At 47.2% G+C, this 22,525-nt stretch overlaps 1 protein-coding gene across 1 annotated transcript in view; it reads right to left on the reverse strand.

Moving 5' to 3' along the window:
* Positions 1 to 254: 254 nt before the first annotated feature.
* Positions 255 to 22,525, reverse strand: part of cep72 (centrosomal protein 72) — a 215,751-nt gene continuing 193,480 nt past the window's right edge. Inside the window, exon 15 of the mRNA XM_072509868.1 lies at positions 255 to 646. Coding sequence (XP_072365969.1) covers positions 427 to 646 — 220 coding nt within the window. The 3' untranslated portion in view covers positions 255 to 426. The remainder of the gene's footprint in view (positions 647 to 22,525) is intronic.

The following is a 22,525-nucleotide window of genomic DNA, read 5'->3' on the forward strand; positions in this document are numbered from 1 at the left end:
TGAAAGCAACGTGACAAAGTATACAGAGTGAAACCAAACACAGAGAATGTTTCTTGTTATGATTTCAAACTATTTGTATGTTCAGCGAACCACTGGAAGCCCAGACTGAGAGTTTGAGGAAGAGATAAGTTAAAGTACATTCTAATAAATAACCGGCTTCTGGAGGACAACTTGGAAACTTGAGGACATTTGGAGCCAGGTGAATGGGAAGAATTGGAAAATTACAAAATTCTGAAGCAGACTATACCAGAAGCCTGGTTGAATTAATTACATTTTGTGAAATCCACATCTTTTGTGCACATACGGAGCACACGTTTGACACATTTCCGGCTACGAGTTATTGAACTTTGTATTGACGGAAAGAGCTTTCATTAAACAGCATGACTTTGCACAGGACTTATTGTGATTTCTTTCTTCTAAGTCTTTTCAGCTTTTCGGGGGTTTCTGCTCTAATTCCGCGTGGCTTTTAATTTCTCTGCCCAACGGCGTGCTGCCAGATGTTGTGACGGTTGCGCTGCGAGGGGGCTGCTCTAGGGTTTTCTTGAGTTGAACATAGCTCCAATGCAACTGCTCCACTTCTGCTTTGTGCCGGGCCCGTGTTTCATTCAGTTCCCTCAGCAAGTGTTCGTTTGTACATACCAGTGCCCTGGAATTAAGACAGCAATTGGTGCCTTTGCTTTGCTTTAATACAAAATAAACAAATCCCGAGTATCGATAATCAACAGTTCAAACGCTGGAAACACTACAGAACTCTCAGTATTATTTTAGCATACATTTTTATAATAGCCATCCACACTTTTCTTTTGATGTGAGAGATGGAGATCAGGAGCAGGAGTACTTAAGCATTGTACATCCACAATTACTGCACGGGACACAGTCTCAAAAATAACTCTGCAACTGAAAAGTTGGCTGTAGAAGAATTAAACAAAGGATATCTAGGACATCACTTCACACTACCATTTACAGTGATTGCATGTTAATATTATGTCGGGTTGCTTGGAGACAGCTAAACAATCTATAATCCTGTAGAAACCACATCTATGCAATTCTGATACCAGCAAATTCCTTGCAACGCAAAGATATATCCAAATGTTACCAAGCCCCTGATTTATTCCTTACATAGTAAATAATAGTGCAGTCCCTCTTGTTATACAGATCTGAATATACCTCATTTTACCAAATCTAATTTATGATATCGCCTATAACAAACTTCACTGTTTATTCAATCTAATTTAAACATTCACACTGAGCTTACGAGTGCAATTTAGTTCAACAATTATATAAAGCACTATTCCTTAGCATTTAGGGTAAACAAAAAGTATCTAATATACGCGTTCATCTGCAGGCAACAAAATATGCGTTTCTACTTGAAACTGTTTCTCACTCTGCCTTCTTCCCCCTCATCCACTTCTTTCCTCTCCCTATATGACTCATACACCTCCCATCGTGGTCTCTCTTACTCGGACTCGTCCACTCTTTCTTGCTAGGTCTTATTCCCAATTTCCTTCTCCTTCTACATATCTCCCAATATCCATGCCTCTTAACTCGTGTACTCAATGTCTACCCCCAAATTTCAAGTAAAACGGCTTCAAGGAAGGAGCCAAAATATCTTTGAAGTGGGTGCTCACATTAGGAGGGAAAAGGTGGTGTTGAGGGTGTTGTAACATAGACAGGCGACAAGGAAACCTGGGGGTGGAAACCAGCGCCGAGTGTGGGGAGGGAATGTAGGCTATTTCTGTATTGGGTTGGAGCAAAAAGGTAACACGGGGTAGAATAGGGCGGAGAAGGTACGCTGGGGCTTGGGGACTGTTATAACCCGCACAGGTCTCCTGGGGTAGGAATGATCCACTACCGCGTGGAGCTTGCAGAATACGAGCTCCCCCTATATGATGGTGGGAGACGGGTCGTGTGCCTTTATATAAATACGGTCAGCCAGTCAGCCACCGACTCGAGAAGACCCAGTAGGGAACTACTGGAGCTGTACATAACAGTACATGTGCTAAATAAATGTTTGTTTTTCTCTACAGCTGTGTGGACTCCTTTTGTTGCCCCTGACAAAAAGAATGTTGTGGCTAGGACTTGTGGGAGGAGGTACACTCATGGTACTAGTGAGTTGAGGTGTGAGAATGCTTTCGATTCTAGACAATTCGGCCACGAGGGGTGGGTCGAGTAACCTACATATATATATATATATATATTCACACAATCAAAAACTGAATGCACTTGTCACCATTGCATTCATAGTATATGCACTGAATGCAGACATGCACCAGTCTATTGAGGATTTATTCAAATCTATTGTATCTTTATTCCTTTTCAATTTATTTTAAATAGATCAATACATCTCAGTTATTCCTGACCAGATATTTAAGCTATTAACACTGCTTAAAAAGCTGCCAGGTGTGGCTAGACGATGCAGGACAAAAAAACTTTGACAGAGACAGAATTTTTCTGTGATCAAAGCGTTGTAATGTGTGGGGTAAGTGTTTTTTTACCCTCAAAGTAGATTGTCCCAATTTAAATACCAGCAGCAAGCTTTTTCGAATTTATAAATAAAGAATATTATTGATTCTCACACACTTGCCTCAGCGGTTTAAAATGCAACATCTCACATACTATCACACACACAAAGATTAGATACAGATGAAGAAAGAAAAATACAATTACAATCTGGAGTGGTTTCAGTCTCTTTCATAACGGGCCTCTAGTTTCTTTGATGATTTGATGCTTTAGCTGGAGTGGAAGTCTCATAAAAGCAGGGGATTCTCAGTAAGCTGCAAGGTTTCTTGCAGTAGAATTGCAAGGAAATTGGTTCTCAGGTGAACTTGAAGTTGGAACAGGTTGGAGGAAGTTCTTTGCCCATTTGCAAGATACAGTCTTGGCTGAGTAGTTGACTTGCAGCAATTTCAGTACCTTAGATGGCATTTCCGATGGAATGTGTCCTGAAACAGCTTCTGCTGTTAGTTCTTCAAAGAAGGTAACAAACGTGTTTTTACTGTGTGACCTGCTACCAGTCTAAAGTCCTTTTTTTCAAATAAGGTGCTGTGTTAGACTGGTAAAGGTCTTGTGTTGTGGCTTTTCACATCCTGAAAGTTTCAGGCAACCAATGTCTTTTTATTTGGGATGAGTAGCCATCACAACACAATGAAAGGTCTATGAGATCCATTTCATATTCTTCTAACACCCATTGAGGTTTTGATGTCGCTGTTGTCCATGGGGAAGCAGAAAGACGAGTCGGCTGATATTGTATTTTCAGTTGACGGTGCATCCTTAACAAAAGGATGTCTGAATTTCACAAGTGGCTGTGATTTTCCACATTATAATTCGACATTTGTTTGAGTTTCAAGGCTGACTGGAGCTAAATACTGCCAAGTCACATATTTCTTTTCAGGGAACTTGTGATGCAAAAGGAGTCATTGTCCCTTTTCACAAGAAGCCTTGGTAGGAATTTTGTCCTACCCCCACCCCATTTGAGGCGGGACTTGCTACTCTCAAGGCTATGAACATGCTTCTAACCACAGCCCCCCTGTCCCAACCCTGTTGGTTTCTTTTGTGTAGCCTGGCTTGTCACAATTGAAATAGCCAGGGAGTCGTCCAGATCCCTTCTTTTTAAAGCTGTGGATTCCCTACTTCCCCCCCTTTCCTCTTGAGTCTATTTTGGTTCCCTCTACTTCATTTTCATTGCTCCCTTGCTGGTAACAAGAGCTACTGTCCAAAATTTGCTTTAATTCAGAGGTTTGTGGGTTGTTGCAATCATCAGCCAAGATCGTTGTCCACAAAACACTCCTTACAGCCAATAAAGTACTTTTTGTAGTGCTGTCATTATTGTAATGTAGGGAAAAAAGAGCAGCCAATTTATGCACAGCAAACTCCCCAAAACAACAATGAAAAAATTATTAGGTAGTCTATTTGAGATGTGGGTTGAAAGATAAGCATTAGCCAGAACACTGGGGAGAATTCCCTTTCACTTCTTTGAAATTGCCATGGGACCATTTACCCACAAGGGCACATTTTAACGTCTCATTGGAAAAATAGACTTGAGGGGTTGGATTCTCCAACTCCCCCCGCCGGGTCGGAGAATCCCCGGGGGGGCGGCGCGAATCCCGCCCCAATGCCGGCTGCCGTATTCTCCGGGGCCGATTTTCAGGCGGGGGCGGGGTCCACGCCACGCCGGTCGGGGGCCGTGGGCAGCGCCCCCCCCCCGGTAATTCTACGGGCCCCGATGGGCCGACCGGTCTTTGGTTTTTGGCCAGTCCCACCGGCGTGGATTAGACATGGTCCCACACGGCGGGACCTGGCAGGTAAGTTGGCTAGGGCGGTCCTCAGGGGAGCGCGGGGGGATCCGACCCCGGGGGAGGGCCCCCACGTTGGCCTGGCCCGCGATCGGGGCCCATCGATCTGCGGGCGGGCCTGTGCAGTGGGGGCACTTCTTCCTTCCGCACCGGCCCCTGTATGGCTCCGCCATTGCCGGTGCGGAGAAGACACCCCCCCTGCGCATGCGCCAGAATACGCCGGCGGTTCCGCTCATGTACGGGATAACGCCGGCTCTTTGGCGCAAGCGCGGACTCGCGCATTCCCTTCGACGCCGGCTGGCGCGGAGCCAACCCCTCCAGTGTCCACCTATCTCCCGGAAGTGCGGAGAATTCCGCTACTTCTGGTCGGCCTGACGCCGGAGTGGTTCGCGCCGTTTTTGACAGCGGTGTCGGGCCATCGTGCCAATTTCGGAGATGTTTGGCTCCTAATGTTGGTTCAAGATTTCATTACGGTTCTTTATTACTTCCTTTCTGCTTCGAGAAGGCGAGGTTAACTATTCAAAGAACTGTACTCTTAAATTCTACAGAGTAATGAATGGAGGAGTTTCATTACATTTACCTTGGAAACATATGTTTTGCCCAAACTTTGTGCCTGTTGCTATTAATAGCTGGCTAAATGCCTGCAATGGTCTTGTCAGTAAAAACAGCACCATGCAGATTAGTGTAGTCCCAGATACAAGTTCAGTGATCACAGCTATGATACTACAACATGCTTCAACAACTCTGGGCTATGGAGAAGAGGGGGGAAAAAAATCATCAACCAAGGTTTAAAATGATAATCGGCGGAATTCTCCCAAGCACTGCCAGCGAGTTCGATTGTGGGCATGGGAGGGATGGGGGAGGAATATGACGGGAGGCCTAGAAATTCGTTTCACACCAATGTGAGTTTACAGCTGTATCTTCCATTGGTGCCCGCCACGGGGGTTCGGTAAACCTGTGAGAGGCTGGCGTGAACCTCATTTGCATCCCGTAAATGGAATACAGATGGTAGCTTGACCCCCCCCCCCCCTCCCCCATGCCAGATTTTCCACGATGCCCAACATCGAGGAGGTATGTTGCATGATCTCCCCACAAGCTGCAGTGTAATATTGTCTGGTGGAACTGAACTCAGCCTGTGCTGTCTGCCATCAAACTGGTGACAGCAGTAGGAACTCTGGCCCTCATCAAACTGCCAACTGCTGGAACCTTGGAACCCGTGCCTTCCAGACTAACTCACTCTACGTGCCTTCTCCGGTTGTGGGAGTCTTGCTCTGGAAAGACAGATCACTCCACCAACCTCCCCTCAGAAGGACATTCCAGTTGACATCGGATTCTGGCCCATGGACACATGTAAAACCCCAGCTTGTAGTTTATTGTTGTCGTGCCCTGAACCCTCTTCCTTTATCCTAATCCCCCGTTTATTGTTCAAGTGTAAAAAGGGCGGATATTACAAAACGCCTCTTGCGCGTGTTGTGTATGTAAAAAAACCCAACACTTTTTATTTCATCTTACCGTGAGTTTTGCAAGTTATTAATAGAGGATTGGAACATTCCAAATTTAAGGGTTGAGGAAAACACGCCACCGTTTATAAAGGGGGAAATCAGAAATTTAAAAACTTTTCTGTTTACGGGTGGGTAGAGTCGGGAAATCAGGTCAATTTAAATTGACCCCTTACTGTCTGTGACATTGGTATAAATTGGTCTCATCTGAAAGCTAGCGCCTCGATAACTTAGCGCTCCTTCAGCAGTGTCAGGCTAGACTTTTTGTACACAATGAAGGGTTCTTAAACCTTTCCAAAGACAATACGTGACCTACATATTGATAGCAATGCCTTGCCTATGAGCTCTTTTGATAAACTGAATTTACTTACGAACCACTGAAGGAAGCTATTGACATTAGTGCTGCATCGCTACACCATGGCAAGATTCTGAACCTGAATTCATTGAACATATGAATTTAGCAACGTGCACAATTGAGTTCAGTTGTAATGATGGTGCAGCCACGTGATCCACTCTAGGTCTAGTGCCCGCTAACATTTTGTTGTTTACCATGAGATACGCAATGAACCATAGGGCACGATAACGTAAATGAAACAGAGTCTCCTGTCGAGTGCGTTTAGCCGGGTGTTTCCCGGCACTAGCAGTGCCGCGAACGACCCCACTATTAAATGGGGCGCTGCATCACTTGTGGACATTGGCCAATACAGGAAGAGATCGGGGCGCCTTTCTCTAGACCCCACATGCAACCTCCGACCCCCCACTCCAACTCACCAATTCGGGGGTCAGTGAGTCCCGTGTAGTGATCGCTATATGTGCATGTACACAAGGGGTTAATGCGTAATCAGTAGCACCACATGATCACTAGAGGGCCGGACCAACGGGGGTATAAAAGGCAACTACATTGGGTCTCTGGCTCTCTCGGGGGTGCACTGTGACCAGGGCAATAGCAGAGTAGTTCAGATGGCTAGTGGAGTTACGTATAGATATTGTAGTTAGATCTTGTTAACCTTATCACCTGTAGCAAAGTTAAAGTAAAGAACTCATGCAATTATTGTTATAGTTACTCAATAAACCTTTTATTACTACTGGATGAGTTCGAGTCTTCTTCATCGAGATTCAGAAGACCTCTTCATTAGCCAAGGATTGAGTAGCACATGTTACCTACCACACAGGTAAGAAAACACCCTGCATCCCGCCTCATAAGGGCAGGGCACCCCCGGGCCCAATCAACGGTACGGGAAGGGTGCCATTTGGCATCTGGGTGGCACCCAGGTGGCATGGGGGTGCCAGGGTACCTCCCTGCCCAGAGCCCAATGAGCCGGGGGCCTCCGACCGCCTGGTAGACATTCTCCCACCAAACGTGCCAGTACTTCTGGCCCATGTTTGTGGAAACCAATGCTAAATGGTGACCATTCGGGGTCTCCAAGACGAGGCCGTTCGATTCCGGGCACTGGGTAGATACAACATTGACATACTCAAGTGAGACTAACTGCACACTTGAATATGCGAATCTGGATTCATGGGTAGGATCCAGACCGTGATGCCTTGCGAGAGAGGTACAACGAGGCTGATAAATCTCGCGAGACCTCATTATGATCTTTGAATCCATAACTGCATGTCTGGATTACGCACTAATAGGCTCCATCATCCACTGAAATTCACTTTTGAGGTGAAACAGTCTAATGTGCACTCTTTCCTTGACATGTCAGTTGAGACATCTGCTAATAGGTTTTACACTACTGTCGATCACAAGCATCACCAGTAAATATACACGTTGCGGTTCATATAATTCCAAGTGGTATAAGTTTAGCCTCATTAGCAATCTTGTAAATAAAGCCCTAACCATTTTCTCACTCGCCAGCTTGGTGCCAAAATAGAGCATAAAGCTATCCTGCAAGACACTGGTTATCCTGATCAAATCACTGCTCGTTGTATATTGTGCGGCTCCCACTTTCAACCCTAAAACTGCCCTGTCTACCTCCAATTACCCAGGAATGGCAAACTATCTCATGCTAAGGAAGCCTTTCCACGCTGCTACTAATGCAGTGGCTACTTGTATTTTCCCCTAACTGGATGCTGCTGTTAGTTCAAAAAGATGTTCTGTCCATCACACAATTGAGCAAAGTGGTGTATGAATTTCAGTGCCAGTGTGATGCCAAATGCGTGGCTCGTACTTTCCAGCCTTATGGAAGTAAACAGCATGTTCCTTTGTTTGTGGGCCAGCACAGTGGCACAGAGGTTAGCACAGCTGCCTCACAGCACCAAGGTCTCAGGTTCGATCCAGGCTCTGGGTCACTCTCCGTGTGGAGTTTGCACATTCTCCCCGTGTTTGCGTGGATTCCACCCCCACAACCCAAAGATGCGCAGGGTAGGTGGATTGGCCACGCTAAATTGCCCCTTAATTGGAAAAAAAAAATTGGGGACTCTAAATTTTTTTTTTTTTTAATGTTCCTTTGTTAGTAATAGACATGGTGCCAACCATACTCAACCAGCTGGCAGTTGCAAACCCCAAAACAAAAAGTCCTCATTTAAATCTGATTCACGGATTGGGCATCACTTGCTAACAATCCTGAGTGTGTTAATAGCTACACTAAAAAAACAAATTAAAATAATCAGTCAAGCTTGTAATATGGCTCATTTATGTTTGCGACAACCGACATACATTCAAATGCAAGGGCCTATTCTCTACAAGAGGAATAAGTTCATGTCCTGTGCCTTTTTTGAGTTACCTGGGAGAATGGAGAGCCCATAGTTTCCCAATGCATTCTCCATGGCAATATTTTGACCAATCAGTGTGGACTTGCCAACCAATCTGCATCCTTTCCTCATGAGGTATAAATTATTGTGATTATTTGAAATTTGGTATTCTTGCACTTGTTCTGTTGAGTGCAAGACCAAAACTTCAGCAACGTGGCTCTCTTTGCAGCAATATTCAATGTCTGTACTATCAAGTGATTATTTTTCTAGTCTAGAACAAAGCAGTGGGCTGAGATAAGATTGTTTGTACATTCTTTTTCGTTAAGAATGTAAAGATGGTTGTTGTGCGGTGGGTGTAAGAGAAATGATTGCTATTGTTTCCTTAATGCAAAAAAATTGGTGCTGACGTGATGGGCCGAATGGCCTCCTTCTGCACTGTATGTTCTATGTTCTATATGCACAGAATTAGGAAGATGAAAACAGGGGCGTCATTCTCCGCCGGCGGGAGTCTCCGTTCTGCCGGCGCCCGGGGGTTTCCCGACGGCGTGGGGCTGCCCCACAATGGGAAACCCCATTGACCGGCCGGCGTTACGGAGACTCCCGCCGGCCGGTCAGCGCAGAAATGTGGCGGGGCGGGTAGGAGAATTTCGCCCCTGGTCAGTGAGAAAATAGTTGTTTTCACGGTAAAAGTTTCAACAAATGTCGGTGCAACATCGTGGGCCGAAGGGCCTGTACTGCACTGTATCGTTCTATGTTCTAAATGATCATAATCAGGTCACTGTTGTACAAACGACTCCTACTACCAATCATATTTATTACCCACTTCTGAGTTAAGCTCTTCAGGATACAGAATTGGCCGACCACAAATGGTAATAAGTGAGCTGGCTCAAATTTGTCCATCAATGGCATTATAAGCATTAGCAATAGATGGTTGAGCTTGTACGCTGTAATGCATTTCAGCATTCTTTGGATCAAACTCTCCCAGACACATAGAAATTCCTCTTGTAGAAGTGTTATGATAGAAGTCTGGATACTGCAAACAATTTGTTTAGAGTTCAGAACATTGGCTTGCTGAGTTCTGCACTTTTCAAAATCATTGTTCTTCTTTGAACAATCATCAGGAGCGCGGCCGCACAAATACCTCAACCTCTCTGTGCAAGTGCGATAATTCAAAGAGAATTTGTCGTGTCTAGCACTTTCTCAGATTTACAAATGTACTGCACTCCAATGCCAATTTACTGGTCAAGTGCTCAGTATATTCTCCATTTGCCATGCTAAGTCCAATCTCAAAAGATTCAATGTACCATCTGAAGATACACATTTACTATTGATTTGACTTTCCCCGAGAAGGACTGGCCCAGGTTTTCAGTGCACGAACAGGTAACTTGCAAGGGAAACCATGTAATTGCACAGAATTAGCTGTAAGAGGAGTTTTATTAACCTAGATTAAATTTTTCGAAGCTAGTATTTTAAAGATGTCCACCCATTGCACACTTTCCCTTCATTACTTTTTAAAGTGCAGTCACATTGACAAAAGCAGCCACCAAGTTACACGAGATAGATGAGCACTTTGTCATTGGCTGTGTGGGCACAGAGAGGAATGGTGGCCAGGACATTAGATGAGATGAGCTGTCCTTTGACGATCCCACATTAACTTTTATACTCATCTCAACACGCAGCTGGGGCCTCAGTACAGGAACCGGAGGATGATAGTGCGTAAAACACTAAAGGTTCACAAGCAATGAACTGAGGCCACAGGGAAGGCAGATAGAGTCAAGTGCTAGGTTAGTGCAATATATAACAAGGAATACAAGATCTTAGTGTGTCTACATTTAGGGGTATTATGAACTGCTTTTAAAGCAAGCTCAACACCAGTACCTCAGCTTGCGATTCAAGTTTACAGTCTTCCAGCCTCAATAATGTGTTTAATAACACTATCTCCAGGCCAATGGAAGATTGCACGATCTGCACGTTCTCCCCGTGTGCGTGGGTTTCCTCCGGCTCCGCTTTCCTCCCACGGTCCAGGGATGTGCAGGTTGGGTGGATTGGCTATGCTGAATTGCCCTTGGTGTCCAAAATTGCCCTTGGTGTCCGGGATTGCTCTTTGTGTTGTTTGGGTGGGGTTGCTGGGTTGTGGGGATGGAGTGGCAGTGTGGGATTGGGTGGGGTGCTCTTTCCAGGAGCCGGTGCAGGCTCGATGGGCCGAATGGCCTCCTTCTGCACTGTAAATTCTATGATATTCTATGGCCCTGCGTGATGGCTACCAATACCCTTCTGCGTGTGTGCACTGTGCACACATGTGCAGAAAACTAATTATGCTGCGCCCAATGTTGGCTTTGGTTTATGAAATAGTGTTGATTTCTTGCATATTCTGGGTATCTGAATATTCAAAACCTGGGTGATTAAAGCTGTATTTGCACGTATGCATAGAAACCAGTCCAGCTCAAAAGCCAACACATGTAATGTGGCTTAGTTTTCTTTCATTGGAGAAAAAGAAACTCTCAATGAGAGCAGTGTAGCGGCGTAAACCTCTATGGCAAGTATCTCCTTTCTTAGATGGGAGACCAAAACTGCACGCAATACTCCAGGAATGATCTCACCAAGGCCCTGTAAAACCCAGTATTCCTACATCTGAACTCAAATCCTCTTGCAAAGGTCGACATATCATTTGTCTTTCTAACTGCTTGCTGCAACTGCCTCTCCACTTTCGTTGACTGGTGTAGATGGTAGCCATGATGTGGAGATGCCGGCGTTGGACTGGGGTGAGCACAGTAAGAACTAAAGGTTCTTACCTTTAGAAAGCTAGTGTTTGAAACAAACCTGTTGGACATTAACTTGGTGTTGTAAGACTTCTTACTGGTGTAAAAGGATACCCAGATCCCTTTTGTAAGGGTCCTTCCTGTCTGTTTGTTCTGGTTTTTTCCCTTATTTCCCTTTTCTTTTTTTTCCACTGTTACATTTTTGGTCCATGGATGTGTAATGGACTAGTGACGTTAAGGCAAAACAACCTGTAATTGGCCTGAACCTTTAGTTCAAACAGCAGGATCTAGAAGGCTGTGCTGACTTAGACTGTGATTGCCAATTGGCCAGTATCAGCGATGATTCGATTTGATTGATTTGGCTGGCAGTCAACAAATTGGTCCAAAGGTCTGTGCTCTGCCCAGTAATGGGTAGTGATCGGATCTGATCCTACAGGAATATTTCAGAGCTTCAAGGGTTGAGCTTTTGGTTTCATTTTTGATTCTGCAGCTTGGATGGAGGGTCCTAATTAATTCTCTCCCAAAAGATCCAGTTAAACTCTCCTCAGTAGGCCACTGTGAGGACTCTTTCACTCCAGCAAGACAGGGTGCCATTCTCTCAAGACTGAAGTCAAGCCACGAGCTGGAAGCAGAGTTTGATATGAGATAAAGTGTCTCAAGAACAAAATAGGCCTGAATGTGAGCCTCACGTTGATGCCCAGTTTGATAAGAACTAAAGTGACTGGCCAGAAGGCCTGTTGCCTGTAAGTACATTACCGAATGAATGACGCTGAAAAGAAGACCATTACCAGCTGTAACCCAGAGACTTTGATCAACCAGTGTGCTGTGTGGAAAGTGTGCTAAAGAACAACCATTGGAAACAAAGACTCTTATTTTTTGACCTTCATCCTTATTATTTCTCCTGCTTCCCCCCTCTTATGTGTGTCTGTCTTGTGTGTGTGGGTAGAGGGTGGGATGGTAAAAGGGGGAAGTAGGTTAGCTTGCTTGTTGTACAGTTGTAATTACTGCATGTTTCATTATGATTCTTGCTATAAATAAACAGTAATTGTGTTTCAATTTACAAACCTGTTGACTGTAATTACTGGGCAGCTAAGGGCCAAAGACAAAGAATAAAGAAAGGTACAGCACAGGAACAGGCCCTTCAAGCCTGCGCTGTCCATGCTGCCCATCTAACCTAAAGTCTCTGCACTTCCGGGATCGGTATACCTCTATTCCCATCCTATTTATGTATTTGTCAAGACACCCCTTAAACATCACTATCGTACCTGCTTCCACCACCTCCTCTGGCTAAGGGTTTCAGACACCCACTAACCTCTGTGTAAAAAAAAACTTCCCTTGCACATCTCCTCTAAACTTTGCCCCTCACACCTTAAACCTATGTCCCCCAGTAATTGACTCTTCCACCCTGTGTTGTAACTCCGGGACAAGTGTAGCTGGAATTGACTGCGCACTTGTCCAGGGTGATGTAACACTTTGTACATCCACACTTCCCAATGTGTCACCATATAAATAATACACTTCCTTTCTGATACTTTCACATTTAGCCATATGGTACTGCATCTGCCATGAGTTTACCCACTCGCTCAACTTGTCAAAATCACCTTGCACTCTCGTGACAATTAATAATTCTGTCCAGTTTTGCGTCGTTAGTGAACTGGGAATGTTACATTTGGCTGCCTCATCCAGGTCATTTATTCCTATCGGCAACAGCTGGGACCCAAGCACTGATCCCTGCGGTACCCCACAAGTCACTGCCTACCACTCGGAATCTGTAGGAATTGCTCCTGAGTTTATAGAATTTTGGAAGAGGACCATCAATGCATCCAATATTTCCAGGGCCACTTCCTTTAATATTCTGGGATGTAGATTATCAGGCTCTGGCAACCCATTAATTTCTCCAGCAACATTTTCTTACTAATACTGATTTCCTTCAGTTCTGTCCTCTCACTAAACCCTTGGTTCCCTAACACTTCTGGGAGGGCATTTGTGCCCTCTTTTGTGAAGGCAGAACCAAAGTATGTGTTGAATTCTTTTGCCATTTCTTTATTCCCCATTTTAATTTCCCTGGCTTCTGACTGTAAGGGGACCTATACCTGCCTCTACTAATCTTTTTCTCTTCACATATTTATAGAAGCTTTTACCGTCAATTTCTAGGTTTCCTGCAATTTTACTCTCGTGCTCTATTTCCCCCCCTTGATTACATTTTTTGTCCTCTTTTGTTGAATTCTAAAATGCTCCCAATCCTCAGGCTTGCTGCTATTTCTAGCAATTCTTTGAATTTAATATTATCCCTGGTTTCTTTTGTAAGCCATGTTTGATCCACCTTTCCTCACCATATTGTGATGGACATTCCTACACCCCCCCACCCTGAGTTCATCACCTGTGACGTGGCCATGCCCTATGTGGGCCTCTGCTCAACTATCTCAAGGCCATGTGCACGGTCGCCAGCCAAAATAAACCCACCAGGTGGGCTTCATATCCACTCCCCCCCCCCCCCCCCCCCCCCCCTCCCCATTTATTTGTTTCCAATCTACAGGCTGAAGATTCCTCCTGTTGTCATCACCATTCTATCTGCAGCCCAGTAGAGAGAAGCCAAGCCCAGGGAAAGGGATTGCGAGACAGGCCTGTACATCAAGCTGTGCTTGCTTCCTCTGGGGCACACAGGCCTTGCCCCTCCCTGCAGCTGAAGCACACCATTCCCCCAATGATTCCTCCTACTGCATTTCACCCTTCAACTCCCTCATCCAAGTCATTAATGAAAATCACAAACAGCAGAGGACCCAGAACTGATCCCTGTGGTACGCCACTGGTAACTGGGATCCAGGCTGAATATTTGCCATCCACCACCACTCTCGGACTTCTATCGGTTAGCCAGTTCGTTATCCAACTGGCCAAATTTCCCACTATCCCATGCCTCCTTACTTTCTGCAGAAGCCTACCATGGGGAACCTTATCAAATGCCTTACTAAAATCCATGTACACTACATCCACTGCTTTACCTTCATCCACATGCTTGGTCACCTCCTCAAAGAATTAAATAAGACTTGTAAGGCAAGACCTACCCCTCACAAATCCGTGCTGACTATCCCTAATCAAGCAGTGTCTTTCCACATGCTCAGAAATTCTATCCTTCAGTACCCTTTCCATGACTTTGCCTACCACCGAAGTAAGACTAACTGGCCTGTAATTCCCAGGGTTATCCCTAGTCCCTTTTTTGAACAGGGGCACGGCATTCACCACTCTCCAATCCCCTGGTACCACCCCTGTTGACAGTGAGGACAAAAAGATCATTGCCAACGGCTCTGCAATTTCATCTCTTGCTTCCCATAGAATCCTTGGATATATCCCGTCAGGCCCGGGGGACTTGCCTATCCTCAAGTTTTTCAAAATGCCCAACACATCTTCCTTCCTAACAAGTATTTCCTCGAGCTTACCAATCTGTTTCACACTGTCCTCTCCAACAATATCGCCCCTCTCATTTGTAAATACAGAAGAAAAGTACTCGTTCAAGACCTCTCCTATCTCTTCAGACTCAATACACAATCTCCCGCTACTGTCCTTGATCGGACCTAACCTCGCTCTCGTCATTCTCATATTTCTCACATATGTGTAAAAGGCCTTGGGGTTTTCCTTGATCCTACCCGCCAAAGATTGTTCATGCCCTCTCTTAGCTCTCCTAATCCCTTTCTTCAGTGCCCTCCTGGCTACCTTGTATCCCTCCAACGCCCTGTCTGAACCTCGTTTCCTCAGCCTTACCTAAGTCTCCTTTTCCTCTTAACAAGACATTCAACCTCTCGTCAACCATGGTTCCCTCACTCGACCATCTCTTCCCTGCCTGACAGGGACATACATATCAAGGACACGTAGTACCTGTTCCTTGAACAAGTTCCACATTTCACTTGTGTCCTTCCCTGACAGCCTATGTTCCCAACTTATGCACTTCAATTCTTTTTTTTTTTAAAGTAATTTTTATTAAAGGTTTTCATAAAATATCAAGAACAAAATGAGAAAGAAAAAAGAACCCAACAGGGTTAAGTACAAAACACAATCTAAAAAAGCAACCCCCCAAAACCCCTCCCCCCCTGCACATAAATAATAAATTAACATTAACACCCTGACTTAACACAACAGGTGTATACAGCCCCTCAAGTGTAAATAACACAAACAAAAATAAAGTAAACCCCCCCCCCCCACCCGCTGCTGCCATTGACCAATGTCTATCGTTCTGCCAGAAAGTCGAAGAACGGTTGCCACCGCCTAAAGAACCCTTGTACCGACCCTCTCAAGGCGAATTTCACCCTGTCCAATTTAATGAACCCTGCCATATCGCTGATCCAGGATTCCACGCTTGGGGTCCTCGCATCTTTCCACTGAAGGAGAATCCTTCGCCGGGCTACCAGGGACGCAAAGGCCAGAATTCCGGCCTCTTTCGCCTCCTGCACTCCCGGCTCCTCTGCCACCCCAAATATTGCGAGCCCCAGCCCGGTCTGACCCTGGATCCTACCACCCTCGACACCGTCCTCGCTACGCCCTTCCAAAATTCCTCCAGCGGTGGGCATGCCCAGAACATATGGGTGTGGTTTGCTGGGCTCCCTGAGCACCTAACACACCTGTCCTCACCCCCAAAGAACCGGCTCATCCTTGTCCCGGTCATGTGTGCCCTGTGCAGCACCTTAAACTGAGGAAGAGCCTCGTGCACAAAGAGGAAGAATTCACCCTTCCTAGGGCATCTGCCCACGTCCCCTCTTCGATCTCCTCTCCCAACTCCTCCTCCCACTTACCTTTCAACTCCACCACCGAGGCCTCCTCCTCCTCCTGCATCACCTGGTATGTTTCCGAGATCTTCCCCACTCCCCCCCCCCCCCCCCCCCCCCCCCGAGATCACCCTGTCCTGTCCTGTGTATGGCAGTAGCCGCGGGAATTCCACCACCTGCCGTCTGGCAAACGCCCTTACCTGTAAGTACCTGAAGGTGATGCACTTCAATTCTTGTCTGACAACATCGTATTTACCCTTCCCCCAATTATAAACCTTGCCCTGTTGCACGCACCTAACCCTCTCCATTACTAAAGTGAAAGTCACAGAACTGAGGTCACTTTCTCCAAAATGCTCCCCCACTAACAAATCTATCATTTGCCCTGGTTCATTACCAAGTACTATATCCAATATTGCCCTCCTCTGGTTGGACAATCTACATACTGTGTTAGAAAAGCTTCCTGGACACACTGCACAAACACCACCCCATCCAAACTATTTGATCTAAAGGGTTTCCACTCAATGTTTGGGAAGTTAAAGTCACCCATGACTCCTACCCTGTGATTTCTGCACCTTTCCAAAATCTGTTTCCCAATCTGTTCCTCCACATCTCTGCTACTATTGGGGGGCCTAAAGAAAACTCCTAACAAGGTGACTGCTCCTTTCCTATCTCTGACTTCAACCCATACTACCTCAGTAGGCTGATACTCCTCGAACTGCCTTTCTGCAGCTGTGATACTATCTCTAATCAACAATGCCACCCCCCCCCCCACCTCTTTTACCACCCTCCCTAATCTTATTGAAACATCTATAACCAGGGACCTCCTACAACCATTTCTGCCCCTCTTCTAGCCCAGTTTCCGTGATGGCCACCACATCGTAGTCCCAAGTATCGATCCATGCCTTAAGTTCACCCACCTTATTCCTGATGCTTCCTGCGTTGAAGTATACACACTTCAACCCATCTCCGTGCCTGCAAGTACTCTCCTTTGTCAGTGTTCCCTTCCCCACTGCCTCATTACACGCTTTGGCGTCCTGAATATCGACTACCTTAGTTGCTGGACTACAAATCCGGTTCCCATTCCCCTGCCAAATTAGTTTAAACCCTCCCAAAGAGTACTAGAAAACCTCCCTCCCAGGATATTGGTGCCCCTCTGGTTCAGATGCAACCCGTCCTGCTTGTACAGGTCCCACCTTCCCCAGAATGCGCTCCAATTATCCAAATACCTGAAGCCCTCCCTCCTACACCATTCCTGCAGCCACGTGTTCAGCTGCACACTCGCCCTATTCCTAGCCTCGCTATCATGTGGCACCGGCAACAAACCAGAGGTGACAACTCTGTCTGTCCTGGCTTTTAACTTCCAGCCTAACTCCCTAAACTCGTTTATTACCTCCACAACCCTTTTCCTACCTACGTCGTTGGTACCAATGTGCACCACGACTTCTGGCTGCTCCCCCTCCCCCTTAAGGATCCTGAAGACACGATCCGAGACATCCCTGGCCCTGGCACCCGGGAGGCAACATACCTTCCGGGAGTCTCGCTCGCGACCACAGAATCTCCTATCTATTCCCCTAACCATTGAATCTCCTACAACTATTGCTTTTATATTCTCCGCCCCTTTCCCTTCTGAGCCCCCGAGCCAGACTCAGTGCCAGAGTCCTGGCCGCTAGGGCCTTCCCCCGGTAGGTCATCCCCCCCAACAGCATCCAAAACGGTATACTTGGTTTGAAGGGGAACGGCCACGACGGATCCCTGCCTGTTTGTTTATTTTCCCCTGACTGCAACCCAGCTATTCTTGTCCTGTACCTTGGGTGTGGTTACCTCCCTGTGACTCTTCTCTATCACCCCCTCTGCCTCCCGGATGATCCGAAGTTCATCCAGCTTCAGCTCCAGTTCCCTAACACGGTCTTTGAGGAGCTGGAGTTGGGTGCACTTCCCGCAGGTATAGTCAGTGGGGACACTGGTGGTATCCCTCACCACCCACATCCTACAGGAGGAGCATGCAACTGGCCTAGCCTCCATCCCCTCTTACCTTCTAGAATATAGCTGCCCTGTGGACCAACTGGATCTCCGCCCTCCGGTTTTGCTCCCAGTCAGCTGCACTCTCTGTAAACTCCTGGCTCTCGTCTCACTCTTTGCGGAAATGTAGGAAACAAAATGAGTGCTTGTCTGTGCAAGTGGAGATCTGCCTAAGTACCGCAGAAGAGTGGAGTCAGGTGTTGGCAAAGAGCAGGGTCAGGCCAGAACTACATAGCCTCAGGCCAGAACTACATAGCCACCGGGCGTCCCGTAATCTGTGACTCCTTTCCACATTGCCACAGGTGTGTTTCTCCTCTGTGACTCCTAACTGCTAGCCCCCAGACCAAGGAGTTGAACTTTCTCAGAATTTCCCATTGCCATTAAGACTAAGGACAACAGTGACCCCTCCCAAACCAACACCCAATCTTCTGAGTGTCCTTGTTCCCCATCCCTCATGTACCACACTAACAACCTCCTCCGCCACTCCGTATTCTGGAGTCTGTGCGCATCCTCTTCCAGTCAAAAATGTGGCACACGTTTGAACCCTTGTTTTTCAGCGTTTCATGTACCCTTGTTGGACTCCAGCTTTTCAACCTTCCATTGTTCCTCATCCTCCTTCACCTCTTAGCCCCTCTGCCGTCCGTCATTCCCATTTCCCCTCTCACAGCTCTTGCATAGCTTTCCCTCCCATTGCCCCCTTGTGTTCATCAGCCTCCCCTCACACCTCACAACCAGCCACAATGCTTGTCTGTGCAAGTGGAGATCTGCCTAAGTACCGCAGAAGAGTAGTGTCAGGTGTTGGCAAAGAGCAGGGGCAGCCCAGAACTACAGCTCCAGCAGTGTGGCATTCATCGCAACAGAAGCCGCACAGTGCTAAGGCAAGTAGGCCATGTATGTTGCACTCACCTCGAAGTCACAGGGCACGATCTACCGGCCTCACACACAAACGGGAGCGCGGCGCGGTTGGTAGATGCCGGGAGAAGCCTCCCAGTGGGCTTCCCAGCAGCCAGTACACCTTTCGAGATCTACCCGCGATGCAAGATCGAGAGGTGTGAGATTCCGGCGAGCAGTTTTCAAAAAAAAGTGTTCATGAGATGTTTATGAATGCAAATTGCATTCATGCCATTCGGCGATTGGGATGGCCGACCCTTCACGACCCCGCCATCGGGAGAATTGCGGAACTGATTTAGTGTTGGCAGGTTTCCATCATTTTGCCTGCCGCGAGGTTCCCTGCTCCCAAGCAACATGAAACCTGGCGTGGGCAGGCTGGGAAAAGTCTCCCCGTTTACTGGTCAGGCAGCGAAGCAGAGTTGAGTTGTTCAAGCATATTTGGGGAGTCTAGGACTAGGATGTATAGTCTAAACATGAGAGCTAGACCCATCAGAAGTGAAATAAAGAGGGACTTCAAACACACAGAGGCCGGGATTTTTTGTTGCGAGTCTGCCCCGCTATCGCTGCTAGCGAGGACAGAGAATTTGGTGTTTAGCCAAATCTCTCATTCACGGTAGCAGAACCAGAGAATCCCGCTGCCGTTAACAGACAAGGAATTCCAGCTAGAGGGTGGTATAGGTCTAGAACTCTTTTTTGCAAATGGCACTTTTCAAAAATTGTTTCCAATTAAGGGACAATTTAGCATGGCCAATCCACCTACCCTTTGGATTGTGGGGATGAGACCCATGCAGACACGGGGAGAATCCCTCACGGCGCCAGGTTCAAACCCAGGTCTTTGGTGTCGTGAGGCAGCAGTGCTAGCCACTGTGCTACCGTGCCACCCCAACAAGTGGCACTTAATGATAGATAAACTATTAATTTTAAAACTGGGATTGATGTGTTTTTATTAACCAAAGGTATTAATGGATATGAGGCAAAGTCAAGTATATGGAGGAGTCACAGAGCAGCCATGATCTCGCAGAATGACAGAACAGGCTCGAGGGGCTAAATATCCCACTCCTATGTTCCTTTTTCCAAACATAATTGTAAAATAAATTTTGATGTCCCTTGCAAGTTTCTGGCCATATTTCCATTTACTGGCTTTTATGGATTTGTACCTTTTGCATCTCTCCAATTTTCCAAGATCTGTGTTATTTTCTGTTTGCTTGCATGTTTTTTCTGTTAGTTTCATACCCTTTACCTCTTTAGTTATTCATGGCTTTCTTTGGCAAGTAGAATTCTGCCCCCTAATGGACATAATGGTTCTGTCACATCAAATTGTTTTTGAACACCTCCCACTGATTCCGGTATTTTTCACATCAAGAAATCCCGGTTTACTGTGAACAACCTCTGCCTCAAGTTTCCTCTCCCCCATGGCCTTGCCGCTCATGCCTCCACCCTCCTCGCCAGGGCCAGCCTGGCAGAACCCCGTAAGACACTGAGGCCTTCCTCCGTTCCCAGCCACAGCACAGCTTGCCTTCCTGCAGGTCTTGGTGTACCAGCAGTGGCCGCCACCCCTCCACTGGAGCACTGCCTGAAGTGGAGAGCTGCCAGCCTCTGACTGGCCAGCAGCTCTATGAGGGGCAGATATCCTGCCGCAAACTGAAGAACAGCCAATCTGCAGCAGTCTGGAAGGGGGCAGACCCAAACTGACACCATCCTGACTTTTTAAGCCGGGATTGCGGAGGAAGGTGGTGTGGGGTGGGGACCAAAGCATCTTATTAAATCCTTCCTGTTTATTTCATTTGTTCCCATGGACCCATAATCGGGATGTGCCTTTAAGCAGAATACTCAAAGTGAAACAGTCTGCTTGCCTGGACACGGGCTGGGTTCTCCATCCCGCCAGATTTCTGTTTCAGCACGCCGGCGGGATGGTCCGTTTCGCTGGCTGGTCAATGGGGTTTCCCAGTGTGGGGCAGCCTCACACGTCGGGAAACCCCTGGGCTGCCGGCCAAACGGAGCACCCCGACGGCGGAGAATCAAGCCTGGGGTTCCTCGGTTTTGCATTTTTGAAAAGGAGAAATCAGACTCCTCGGCACTGAATGGGTCTTAGGAACCAGTAGTGGAGGGAGTCAGTTCGATTGGTTAACTGGCAGACAGTGGGTTGGCCAGGGACAGTATTCTATTGACAACGGTCAGTGATTGCTTCCTGAGTGACGCTTTAACTGGGCAGAAGTGTTTAGACCTGGAAGTTAAAGAAATGCTCTCTCGCTGCTGCTTGTTGAAGTGAAAACACTGCTCTATTGCACTGAAAGCAGTGAGTGCCTGGCACATCCTTTGCCGTAAACCTGAAATGATGCTGAGTCTGCAGAGAAGGTGGACAATCCTGCCAAAGAAAACCATCTCAAGCCTAGAAGGAAGACGTGCCAAATTAAAAGCCTGAACTTCAGAAAGACATTGATGCGCTGGGATAACTTCCAGTCAATGATCCTTATCCTTTTCTTTTTATTTATATTTTCTTTCCCTTTCCACCACCCTGTCCCCTCTATATTGTTTGTCTGTATGTGTGTGTGTGTGTGTGTGTGTGTGTGTGTGTATGTATGTATGTATGTATGTATGTATATATAGAGAGTGGAGCAAGTTAGGAAGGGGGTGTCCGAGTAGATAGTTACATTTCACATCCATTTAATTATAACACCGTACAAAACAAAAGGTAACTTGTGATTTACATTTACAAACTTGGTGACTGCACTTTATTGGGATCAGCCTTGGGTATTTTAAATAAAATCTAATTTCACCTGTGTTACGCCTCCGGGTCAAGTGGGGATGGAATTGACCACGCACTAGTCCAGGGTGTCGCGGCACCAGTCCTAGATAAATCCTCATCCACCGTTAGGCTGTTAACTAAATCTGGCTCATTGTGCAATATTAAATCTAATATGACATGCCTTGTAGGCTGAAAGACATGGGCCGTGATTTCAATCCCGGCCCAAGTGTTGATGCCGGCATAAACACCGGGGTGGTGTACGCCGGTGTCAACACCGGGGTGGTGTACGCCGGTGTCAACACCGGGGTGGTGCACGCCGGTGTCAATGGGCCTCCTGGCCCAGCAATTCGTGTTCATGGGGCTAGCACGCTGCCGGAGTACTACGCGCTGCTCCGGCTACGAAAGGCGGCCCTGCACGGCCGGCGCAGGTCCGTGCATGCATGTGACGGCCGTCTCCGCAATGGCGCACGCGCATGGTTGCCGTCTCCGCACCGGTGTATGCGCGTGGTTGCCGGCTCTGCGCCGGCACCTGTGCGTGGTTGCCGTCTCCACGCCGGCACATGTGCATGGTTGCCGTCTCCGTGCTGGCGCATGCGCGTGGTTGCCGTCTCCGCGCCAGCATATGTGCATGGTTGCCATCTCCGTGCTGGCGCATGCGCGTGGTTGCCGTCTCCACGCCGGCACCTGTGCATGGTTGCCATCTCCATGCCGGCGCATGCGCGTGGTTGCAGTCTCCGCGCCGGTGCTTGTGCGTGGTTACAGTCTCCGCGCCGGCTCAGAGCAACATGTCGGGGACCCAACAGCAGGTCCATGCGGAAGGAGGTAAGCCCCCTCCAGATCGTGGGCATCTGCCAATCGGAAGCCCCCG

Source organism: Scyliorhinus torazame, chromosome 6 (assembly GCF_047496885.1).
Source record: "Scyliorhinus torazame isolate Kashiwa2021f chromosome 6, sScyTor2.1, whole genome shotgun sequence".
Taxonomy (NCBI): domain Eukaryota; kingdom Metazoa; phylum Chordata; class Chondrichthyes; order Carcharhiniformes; family Scyliorhinidae; genus Scyliorhinus; species Scyliorhinus torazame.